At 44.6% G+C, this 12,411-nt stretch overlaps 1 protein-coding gene across 1 annotated transcript in view; it reads right to left on the reverse strand.

Moving 5' to 3' along the window:
• The window catches only part of LOC137369462 (uncharacterized bromodomain-containing protein 10), a 111,247-nt gene extending 99,089 nt beyond the window's left edge, over nt 1–12,158 (reverse strand). The window contains exon 1 of the mRNA XM_068030709.1: nt 11,018–12,158. Within this exon, the coding sequence (XP_067886810.1) occupies nt 11,018–11,892 (875 nt within the window). The 5' untranslated portion in view covers nt 11,893–12,158. The remainder of the gene's footprint in view (nt 1–11,017) is intronic.
• Between the last annotated feature and the right edge of the window lie 253 nt (nt 12,159–12,411).

A 12,411-nucleotide genomic window follows, 5' to 3' on the forward strand; every position in this document is an offset into this window, starting at 1 on the left:
TGATCACTTCTACCAATACAGTCATGGACAGATGCATCTGCGGCAGGCAGATTGGTGAGGACAAGATCAAGTATGTTTTTCCCTCGTGTTGGTTCCCCCACCACCTACCGCAGACCCAGTCTAGCAGCTATGTCCTTTAGTACTCGGCCAGCTCGGTCAGCCGTGGTGCTACCGAGCCACTCTTTGTGATGGACATTGAAGTCCCCCACCCAGAGTACATTTTGTGCCCTTGCCATCCTCACTGCTTCCTCCATGTGTGTTCAACATGGAGGAGTACTGACTCATCAGCTGAGGGAGAGCGGTAGGTGGTAATCAATAGGAGGTTACCTTGCCCATGTTTGACCTGTTGCAATGAGACTTCATGGGGTCTGGAGTCGATGTTGAGGACTCCCAGGGCAACTCCCTCCCTACTGTAGACCACCGTCCCGCCACCTCTGCTGGGTCTGTCCTGCCGGTGGGACAGAACATACCCAGGGATAGCGACTGCAGTGTCTGGGACATTGTCTTTAAGGTATGATTCCGTGAGTATGACTATGTCAGGCTGTTGCTTGACTAGTCTGTGGGACAGCTCTCCCAACTTTGGCACAAGCCCCCAGATGTTAGTAAGGAGGACTTTGCAGGGTTGACAGGGCTGGGTTTGCCGTTGTCGTTTCCAGTGCCTAGGTCAATGCCGGGTGGTCCATCTGGTTTCATTCCTTTTTATTGACTTCGTAGCGGTTAGGTACAACTGAGTGGCTTGCTAGGCCATTTCAGAGGGCATGTCAGAGTTAACCACATTGCTGTGGGTCTGGAGTCACGTGTAGGCCAGACCAGGTAAGGACAGCAGATTTCCGACCCTAAAGGACATTAGTGAACCAGATGGGTTTTTACAACAATTGACAATGGTTTCATGGCCATCATTAGACTAGCTTTTAATTCCAGATTTATTAAATTCAAATTCCACCTTCTGTTGTGGTGGGATTTGAACCCATGTCCCCAGATCAATACCCTGGGTCTCTGGGTTACTAGTCTAGTGATACCACTACTCCACCGCCTTAGATAATATACTTTTTTATTCTTCCTGCCAAAGTGGACAATTTCACACTTAACAACATTCTACGCCATTTGCCAGGTCCTTGTCCACTCACAATCTATTTATATCTCGTTTGTAGCCCCTTTATGTCCTGTTTACAAGTTACTTTCCTACTTATCTTTGTGTCATCAGCAAATTTAGCAACATACCTTCGGTCCCTTCATCCAAGTCATTTATATAAATTGTAAAAAGTTGAGGCCCCAGCACAGATCCCTGTGGCACACCACTCATTACATCTTGCCAACCAGAAAATGACCCATTTATGCCCGCTCTGTTTCCTGTTAGCGAGCCAATCTTCTATCCATGCCAATGTTACCCCCTACACCATGAGCTTTTATTTTCTGCAATAACCTTTGATGTGGCATCTTATCAAATGCCTTCTGGAAATCTAAGTACAATACATCCACTGGTTCCCCGTTCTCCACAGCACATGTAACTCCCTCAAAGAACTCCAATAAATTGGTTAAACATGATTTCCCTTTCACAAAACCATGTTGACTCTGCCTGATTGCCTTGAATTTTTCTAAATGCCCTGCTATAACATCTTTACTAATAGCTTTTTTAACACTTTCCCTAAGACAGATGTTGAGCTAACTGGCTTGTAGTTTCCTGCTTTCTGTCTCCCTCCCTTTTTGAATAAAGGAGTTACATTCACTATTTTCCAATCTAACGGAACCTTTCCCGAATCTAGGGAATTTTGTAAAATTAAAACTAACGCATCAACTACTTCACTAGCCATTTCTTTTAACACCCTAGGATGAAGTCCATCAGGACCCGGGGACTTGTCAGCCCGCAGCTCCAACAATTTGTTCAGTACCACTTCCCTGGTGATTGTAATTTTGAGTTCCTCCCTCCCTTCCATTTCCTGACTTACAGCTAATACTGGGATGTTACTTGTATCCTCAATAATGAAGACCGATGTAAAATATCTGTTCAATTCAGCTGCCATCTCATTATCCATTAATTCCCCAGACTCACTTTCTATAGGACCAACGCTCACTTTATTAACTTTTCTTTTTTAAATATCCATAGAAACTCGATCTAACTGTCTTTTTATTTCTAGCTAATTGTCTCTCGTACTCTAATTTTACCTTCCTTATCAATCTTTTAGTCATTCTTTGTTGTTTTTTATATTCTGTCCAATCTTCAGACCTGCCTCTCATCTTTGTGCACTTATAGGCTTTTTCTTTAAGTTTGATACTATCTTTAATTGTTTTAGTTAACCACGGATGGTGGGTCCCACCCTTGGAATTTTTCTTTCTTGTTGAAATGCATTTATTCTGTGTATCCTGAAATATCCCCCTAAATGTCTGCCACTTCATCTCTATCGACCTATCCCTTAACCTAATTTGCCAGTTCACCCTGCTTTCATGTTCTCATAATTGTCCTTATTTAAGTTCAAAATACTAGTCTTGGAGCCACTCTTCTCTCCTTCAAACTGAATGTAAAATTCAATCATATGATCACTGCTACCTAGAGGTGCCTTAACTATGAGGTCATTAATTAATCCTATCTCGTTGCACAATACCAGATCTAGTATAGCCTGCTCTCTGGTTGGCTCCAGAACGTATTGTTCCAAGAAATTATCCCGAAAACATTCTATGTACTCCTCATCTCAGCTACTGCTACCCATCTGATTTTTCCAGAAGGTTAAAATCCCCTATAATTATCGCTGTACCTTTCTGACAACCAGCCATTACTTTTTCCTTTATACCCAGTTCTACAGTGTGGTTAATATTAGATGGCCTGTACACCATTCCCACAAGTGACTTCTTGCCTTTGTGATTTCTCATCTCTACCTAAACTGCTTCTACATCCTGGTCTCCTGAACTTAGGTCATCCCTTTCCATTGTACTAATACCATTAATTAACAGAGTTAACCCTCCACCTTTTCCTAGCTTCCTGTCCTTCCTCAATGCCATGTACCCTTCAAAATTCAGGTCCCAATCTATGTCATCCTGCAGCCATGTCTCTGTAATGACTATCAGATCATACTTATTTATTTCCATTTGTGCTCAGTTTATCTGTTTTGTTTCAAATGCTACATGCATTCTGATACAGATCCTTTAGTTTTGTCCTATTATTTTTGTAACCTCTAGCCTTATCTGTTGATTTACTCTTAGATTTGTACGCTCTGCCCCTTCCTGTCACAGTCTATCATTTCCCAGATTAATGCCTCGTCTCTATTCCTAGATTTACCATACCTTTCCAAATTTGATCCTTTGCCCCCACTATTCAGTTTAAAACCCTCGCTACTTTCCTAGTTATGTGGCTCGCTAGAACACTGGCCCCAGCACGGTTCAGGTTTAGACCATTCCAATGGTATAGCCACCACTTTCCCCAGTACTAGTGCCAGTGCCCCACGAACCAGATCCCACTTCTACTACACATTCATTTGAGCCACGCATTCATTTCTCTGATCTTATTTGCCGTACTCCAATTTGCACGTGGCTCAGGCAACAGTCCAGAGATTACCACCTTTGAGGTTCTGCTTCTTAATTTGGTGCCTAGTTCCTCTTACTGAGTAGTGGTGAACGGTTGTTTGTCAGACAGATAGAAGGTATACAGTGGGGTTCCCAGAAGTTGGTACTGGAACCACTGCTTTTCTAGATATATATTAATGACACTGACTTGGGTGTGCAGGACACAATTTCAAAATTTGCAGATGACACATAATTTGTAAGTATTGTGAACTGTGAGGAGGATAGTGATAAACTTCAAGAGGACATAGGCTAATGGAATGTGGCAGATTAAATTTCATCCAGAGAAGTGCAAAGTGATACATTTTGGTCAGAAGAACAAGAGGCACTATAAAAAAAAAGATTAAATTCTAAAGGGGGTAAGGGATGCAAGAGCAGAGGGACCCGAGGGTCCATACGTACAAATCATTGATAATGGCAGGGCAGGTTGAGAAAGTGGTTAAAAAGGAACATGGGATAATGGGCTTTATAAATAGAGGCATAGAGTACAACAGCAAAGAAGTTATGGCGAACCTTTATAAAACATTGGTTGGGCCTCAACTGGAGTATTGTGTTCAAATTTAAACACTGCACTTTAGGAAGGATGTGAAGGCATTGGAGAAGGCGCAGAAAAGATTTGAGAATGATTCTAGGGTTGTAGGAACACAGTTACGTGGATAAATTGCAGAAGCTGGCACTATTGTCCTTCGAGAAGGTTGAGAAGAGGTTTGATAGACCCTCATGACTTTGAACACCACTAAGTCGATAGGGAGAAATTGTTCCCATTGGCAGAAGGATCAAAAACCAGGGACACTGATTTAAGTTAATTGGCAAAAGAACCAAAGGCTACATGAGGAAAAACTTATTCACGCAGCATATGGCTAGGATCTGGATTGCACTGCCTGAGTGTGTGGTGGAGGCAGAGTCTATTGTGGCTTTCAAAAATGAATTGGATAAGCACTAAAGAGAAAGAAATTGCATGGCTATAGGAAAAGGGCAGAAGAATGGGACTAGCTGAGTTTCTCTTGCAGAGTGCCGGCAGAGAACGATGGGCCGAATGGCCTCTTTTTGCACTGTAACCATTTTATTACTACATAATTAAGCTGCAATTTTTTTTTTTTATTGCACAGACGCTATTACAAACATTGAAAAGCAAAGCTGGTTCCTTCATAGATAAGACCGAAAGTTTACGCTTCAAATCACTTCCAAATTATTTTTTAAAAAGGTATACAGTCAATAAAAACAGAACACTAACAACTGTTAATAGCTCTGAAACGACAAAGCCTTGGGAAAATTTGCATATCAGCACAGAGGAAATTGCCTGGACAGAGCGCTATGTATAGAAAAACCATGTTTCCAGGTGAAAGTGATTGCCCTTGACATCAAGGAGCCCTCGCTAAATTGAAGTCAATGGGAATCAGTGGGCAAACTCTCCACTGGTTGGAGTCATACCCTGCACAAAAGGAAGATGGTTGTGGTTGTTGGAGGCCAATCATCTCAGCCCCAGGACATCACTGCAGGAGTTCCTCAGGGTAGTGTCCTAGGCCCAACCATCCAACTGCTTCATCGATGGCCTTCCCTCCATCATAAGGTAAGAAGTAGGGATGTTCACTGGTTGTATGATGTTCAGTACCATTTGCAACTCCTCAGATACTGAAGCAGTCTGTGTCCATTTGCAGCAAGACCTGGACAACATTCAGGCTTGGGCTAATAAGTGGCAAGCAACATTCGCACCACACAAGTGCCAGGCAATGACAATCTCCAACTGGGCGGCACAGTGGCGCAGTGGTTAGCACCGCAGCCTCACAGCTCCAGCGACCCGGGTTCAATTCCGGGTCCTGCCTGTGTGGAGTTTGCAAGTTCTCCCTGTGTCTGCGTGGGTTTCCTCCCACATGCCAAAGACTTGCAGGTTGATAGGTAGATTGGCCTTTATAAATTGCCCCTAGTATAGGTAGGTGGTAGGGAAATATAGGGACTGGTGGGGATGTGGTAGGAATATGGAATTAGTGTAGGATTAGTATAAAATGGGTGGTTGATGGTCGGCATAGACTCGGTGGGCCGAAGGGCCTGTTTCAGTGCTGTATCTCTAAATAAAATAAATAAATAACAGAGAATCTAACTTAGAATCAGAACAGTACAGCACAGAAGGCCGCCATTTGGACCATCAAGTCTGCACGGGTTCTTCCAAAGAGTGATCCAGTTAGCCCCACTCCCCTGCTCTTCCCCCATATCCCTGCAATTTTTTTCTCCTTCAAGTATTTATGCAATTCCCTTTTGAAGGCAACTATTGACTGTTTCCACCAGCAAAGTATATTTATTTTCAGTTTTGAGGCCATGAGTATTATGTTATACAAAGTTCCCCCTGAAAAAGGTTTACTACAGGTTAAACTTTTACTACTCAGAGAAGAGCAGGGATTTGGTCACCTATTAATATTGTGATCAATTATTCTGCATTTTTTTTCTAATACATTCACTGGATGTAGGTGTCACTGGCAAGGCCAGCATTTACTGCCCTCAACTGAGCAGCCTGCTAGGCCATTTCAGAGGGCAGTCAAGAGTCAGCCACATTGTTGGTCTGGAATCACATATAGGCCATCTCCCCTCAGCTTTCAACAGCATTACCATTGCCAAAACCCCACTAACATCCTAGGGGTTACAACTGACCAGAAATTGAATTGGAACAGCCATTATAAATACTGTGGCTACAAGAGCAGGTCAGAGGCTGGGAAATCGACATTTTAAATAAAATTACAAAACTAAGATGACACTATGCAAAATATTAACATCTGCAGTATTACAATGCTATAAATGAAATCATGACCTATGAAAGTTCAAGCAGTGTGTGTAAATGTCAGCGAGTAACCCACCTCCTGACTCCACAAAGCCTGTTCACCATCTACTAGGCACAAGTCAGGAGTGTGATGGAATACTCTCCACTTGCATGGATGAGTGCAGCTCCAACACTACTCAAGAAGCTCGACATCATCCAGCACAAAGCAGCCCGCTTGATTGGCACCCCATCCACCAGCTTAAACATTCACTCTCTCCACCACCATCACACAGTGGCAGCAGTGTGTACCATCAACAAGATGCACTGCAGTAACTCACCAAGGCCCTTCGTCAACACCTTCCAAACCTGCGATCTCTACCACCTAGAAGGACCAGGGCAGCAGATGTGTGGGACCACCATCACCTGCAAGATACCCTCCAAGCCACACACCATCCTGACTTGGAAACATATCACCGTTCCTTCACTGTTGCTGGGTCTAAATTCTGAAACTCCCTTCCTAACAGCACTGTGGGAGCACCCGCACCAGATGAACTGCAACGGTTCAAGAAGGCAGCTCACCACCACCTTCTCTAAGGCAGTTTGGGATGGTCAACAAATGCTGGCTTTGCCAGCATCACCCGCAACCCATGAAATGAATTAAAAAAATAATTTCAACTGATAAATAAAGTTACAAAACTAAGATGAGACTGTGCAAAACATCTGCAGTGTTACAAGGCTATAAGTGAAATCATGACCTATAAAAGTTCAAGTAGTGTGTGCAAATGTCATTATGTAAATGTCATTTATGCGTGCATTAAATCTTTGAACATATACTCAAAAACAGATGTGTGCCATTTTAGTTTCCAAGTTTTATCACTGACACCATTATCAGGGCCAAAAAATATCACTCCTCAGTATTACACAACAGAAAGAACTTTGTCATATCACATGGAATATATAGCTGTCCATGTTTGTGCTAGCCTCCTAAATGGCTCAAGTGGTTAAATGCACACATGTAGTGTGATAATGAATCATACAATGAAGGTCCAAAATGCGATCCCTACTCTGTGCTCAGTCAACTATTTTAGTCAGACAGTAATAAGGACACTACAAATATCTGCATCCCAAAGCTGGGAAGTGCAGGGGTGCTAATAAATCAGTCAGGGTTACTACTCTTGATCCCCACTATAGAATTACCTTTAGTGGAGCGGATGTATATGAATATCAGATCAGGACAAGGATTGCCATCATTACGATACACATCCTCCCAATTCTTGAGCATCCTTCAAATATTCACCACCTGGGGAGGTGGATCCAGGAAAGATAAAGGTAAGAGAGGGTTGCTGAACTTGTAGCCATGCTCCAGAATTGTCCATCCTCCGAGATGGGACAATAACAGAAGTAAACTAACAGGAATAAGAGGGAGAGATTTTGTAGACAAATGCTTCACGAGAGCACAACTCTATGAATATTGCCCCTTCACATCGACTTTCAATTTCTTCCTTGCTATGACAGCAAGTTATTTTGCTACAGAAAGTATCTCACTCAGACCCAATAGAGTCCTGATTCACACAAGCACTTTTCTGAGGCCAACTATAGGATGCTAATTACTACACCAATGAAGTTCAGCAACTCGAAAACAGGCTGGGATTGCATTCAACTTGATGTGAGATAACGTAGACACTGACAGGCTGAAGACTTTGAACTAAGACAAGGCACCAGCCCTGGATGAACAGCTGGGAACAGAAACAAAGCTGTAAGTTTGCAGGTGACACCAAATTTGAGGAGGGAGGATTCAAACATTAGGGAAGAGGCAATCAACAGGAATGGCAAGACTAATGAGGGGAAATGCACAATGGGAATATAAACTGAATAGTCACAGGATAGGCTACAGAGCCAGTGAAATTGGATCTGAGCAGATTGATAGAAAACTCATCAAAACTAGTAGTGCAGAGTGTGTCAATAGTAAGGTGGTTAACAAATCCTGCACCTGAGACTTTGTAGAAGGCACTGGTATGTCCATTCCAAAAACATTTTACAAATCTCTCCAGCATGCTACTGTGTGGATGTCTGGTCACTGTTTGCTACCAACTTTACAATGAAGTGACACAGGCTGAACCGTCAAAAGATGAGCAGCTTATATAAAAATACTTTATATGTAGCGGGTGTTAAATATCTGGAATGGATAGTTCAAGGGTGCAGATACTGTGGAGACATTTGAGGGAGTTGGCAATTGAGAGGTGTTAAGAAAAAGTTATGATTCCAAAAATTAAGTTGTTCTACAAGACCTAACACATTGGTCTGTGCCTTTACGTACTGGAACATATATATGGCATTAGGCCAATTGCTCTTACATTCACTGATTAGAGAGCCAAAATCTATTATAGGTTAGGGCTGTTTTAAGCCTCATCCACAAAGACAGAGCAAAGTTCAGACCAGGAGAAAATAGATAAGTAAATTCTAAATATTAACATTGAACCCTAAATAAAAATACATATAAGCTAAGCAAAGTGATACAAGTCAGAAAAGTTAAATTAAAAAACCTTGTTTGATGCCAATAAGAAAGCTGACATTTATAAGAAATGGACTAGACAAGTAAAAATAAAATCTATCAAATAAAACTTGTTCTCCAGCCAGATGACAGGTTGAGAATGGTCTCAAGAGTAAGCACCCATCTCTCAAAATTTGGCCAACACCTTGGAAATTCCCTGAGCTGACAAATTAAAAAGACCCTCAGGTGTTGTGGAGCACTAAACAGTATAGGTATGACATTGCAAAAAACTGAAAACATACTTAAATAAATCTTTGTGAAATAGAGCCCCTGTTCTATGCTGAAACATTATGAGCCTTTCAGTCCTGAACTTAATTTTTCAAGTTGGACATTTTCTTTACAAAGTCAAGCAACAGTGTAAAAACCTCAGCCAAGCTGACTCAAATGCAGAACGGGTCAAGAGGCCTCACAAATATTTTGAGATTGTATTTTCAAGATGGTTCTAGCTCTTGCAACCTTCAGCACCTGTAATAACTATCTAAAAATCACTACAATGTGTGGGTGACGTTTTGCCCTTCAAACCAATACCTTTAGCTTACTTCTAGAGTAGATACTTCTTAATTCAACAAGAAATATTTGCAGATACTGCCAATAGCTACTGAGGTTGCACTCATGGCCTCAACTGTAGCACAGGAATAGTGCAAACTATTCAAGTTAAATGGTTGTTAAAATGCTAAGCAACGGGACATTTGTAAGAACAAAGCAGTATTACACTTAAGTATGCAAGCATCATTTAATTCTTCAGACTTTAATGCAGAGGTTGCTTAACAGGACATGTGCAATTATTTAGAAACAGTTAAATGTTTACAGAACCTTTGGCGAAGGTGGTGCTGTGAATCAGTGACATTCATTTTGAAATTAATGCAAACCAAAAGACACGTCAACTTGTCCCAGCTGGTAGCACACACACTGAATCAAAGCGTCATGAGTTCAATTCTCACTCCAGGACATCAGTACACAAACTAGGCTAACATTTTTGTGCAGTAGTGAGGGGAGGTTGCATTCAGACTTTAAAGAGAATCTCCATCTGCTTGTTCAGGTGAATCTAAAATATCCTATGGCACTTTGAAAGAACAGCGGGTTCTACTGGTGCCCTGGCCAATGCTCCTCCGCTCAACCAATCTCACCACATGTTAGCAAGACATTAAGTGCAAACTGGCTGCTGTGTTTCTACACAAAATTCAGTTGGTCATTTCGGAGGCAATAAATGCCATTTTTCCTGACATTCCCACCACACCATCAGTACTGCTTTAAGGAACAGTTCAGGTTCCAGGACTTTAGAATTCCCTCTGATTTACTTCACAGAACCGATTTCAGAGAAGCAGTGGCACAAAACCGCACGCACGTACTATTATTTGCAAATTGCACAAGACAACAATTCCAATATAGTCATAGAGTAATACAGCACAGAAACAGGCCCTTCGGCCCATCGTGTCCGTGCCGGCCATCAAGCACCTAACTATTCTAATCCCAATATATAGATCTTTTTCTTTCTGCGTTAAATAGAATCCCACATCGGCTTCAATCAGAGACCATGGTTTTTATTTGTTCACTCCAATTCTATTGAAGAGAAAGCAGTGAGTGGGTCACTACTTCAAGATATAACAGGCATAAACGACAGTCAACACTTGATATGTATTGGTTAGTGAACACGTCAGTGATTACACATGTCTCAATAAACCTGCAGTAATTACCTCCAAATAATGAAATCTAGGTGTACAGCATGATCACACCAATATACCAGAACCAGCAGACAGACCATGCTTCTTTTACTGCCTGATTGTTGCCTTCCTACACCTGTTTGTTATGTAAATTCACGTAGGAAGACAGAGAGGATAGAGTAAATCATTGAAGTGTGCAGAGTTGGTATTGGTGGAAGCCTACTACCGTCAGTATTCACATGGGATTATTCCCCCCACCCCCAGTCCATTTGTGTAAAAACGCTTCGATTTAATCCTAACGGGGTCGCTGTCTGAATGAAAATAGTTGAGGAAATCTTAAAAACTAGAATCAGTTTCAGACGAGTTTCTGATTACTGCCATTGCTTTTTACGACAACATCTGAATTGTTGCTTTACCTCGCCACTTTATAATCCACCCCCCGCCCACTTCTTGTGATGTCTATCCCTAACGTGGGTAAAATGCTTGCCTCTTTCGCTCACTCACCTTGACAACAACGTCAACTTTTGCTCCAGCATCATCTCCAACTTCTGAGCCTGTCTGGAAAGCCAGTGGTCCACGCCATGGAACCGGTAGCAGCTCTCCAACATCAGCCTGAAGTCCGCCACAAAATCCGTGATGCCGCCGTACTGGTTGTTGTCGAATTTCTCTTCCATCTTGTGCAGCCACACGGGCTGCTGGCAGCTGTCGGCCGGCTCCCCGGGGTGGGCGAACGGGGCCGTCAGGTTCTTGTGCTTGTCGAGCAGGAATTCGCTCAGGATCCGACGGCCCTGCTGTACCTCGTAACTCGGATCCTCAGGCTCCTGCCCGTCGCTCTCGCCGCTGTCGTGGTTCCCGACCTCGGGTGAGTCGGAGGCGGGCGGCCGGTCCGCGGCCTTGCACCTGCCATTGGGAGAGAGAGGAGGGGCGGCCGCGGCTGCTATTCCCAGCCGGTGACCATCCTGCGGGGACCGCTGCTTGGGGAGCCCGTTGGCTTTGGGAAGCCGGCTGCTGGCCGAGCGCGTCCTGGGCCCCGTCACCTCGGCTCTGGGCTCCTCTCCAGGCAGCCCGCCGCCGGCCTCGGGGCCCGGCTCGCTGCAGCCGCCGTCATTCGTCGCTCCCGGGAGCTGCCCGTCGCTGCCGCCCCGGCTTCCATCCCGCGGTAACGCCGTTGAACTCGAGCCCGCTGCCGCCGCTCCTCCAGGGCTGCTCTGCTCCTCTCCCGCAGGCCTGGGCCTCTTGCTTCTCCTTCTGGCCGCCGAATTCGGCTCATCCTCGGCCCCCGTCTCGTCCCGCTCGGCCGCGATTTCATTGTTTCGTCGCCGGAGGGCAGCTGCGGCCGGGCCTCCATCGCCTTCACCTGCCGCGGCCGCCTCTTCCATCCCGGCCCCTGGCCTTGATGTGGAGCCGGGGGGCGGGGGGGGGGAAGGTGGTCTCTCTGGCTCACTCAGGCCCTGGAGCCGGGGGTCTCGCTCCCAGCCCCTCTCTCCACAGTCACGCAATAGATGGGGCAGGGGGTGGAGGGTCTCCTGACTCGGCCTGTGGCCCCCCCCGGGCCGGCTCGGTTCGATTCGATTCGGTTCTGCTCGCTGTCCGCCTCTCTCCACACTGCAGGCTCCGGCCTCGCTCCGCACGCCCGCTCCGATTAGCTCACACCGCCTGATTGACAGCGGGCAGCAAGCGCCAGACCGCAGCCCATTGGACAGAGCGGCGCTCGCGAGAGGCGGCCGCCGCCGCGCGGCGTGATGACAAGGAAAGGTTGCTCGCTCGAAGCACCGGGAGAGCTTTGCAACCTATCCGCAGGTATTAAAACACACGCATACAGCGCTTCATTGCAACTAATATTCATCACATGCAAGTAAAAGGCTGGTTGCAAGATGTAGGATTCAATGAACATGCTG

Source organism: Heterodontus francisci, chromosome 4, assembly GCF_036365525.1.
Source record: "Heterodontus francisci isolate sHetFra1 chromosome 4, sHetFra1.hap1, whole genome shotgun sequence".
Lineage (NCBI taxonomy): Eukaryota > Metazoa > Chordata > Chondrichthyes > Heterodontiformes > Heterodontidae > Heterodontus > Heterodontus francisci.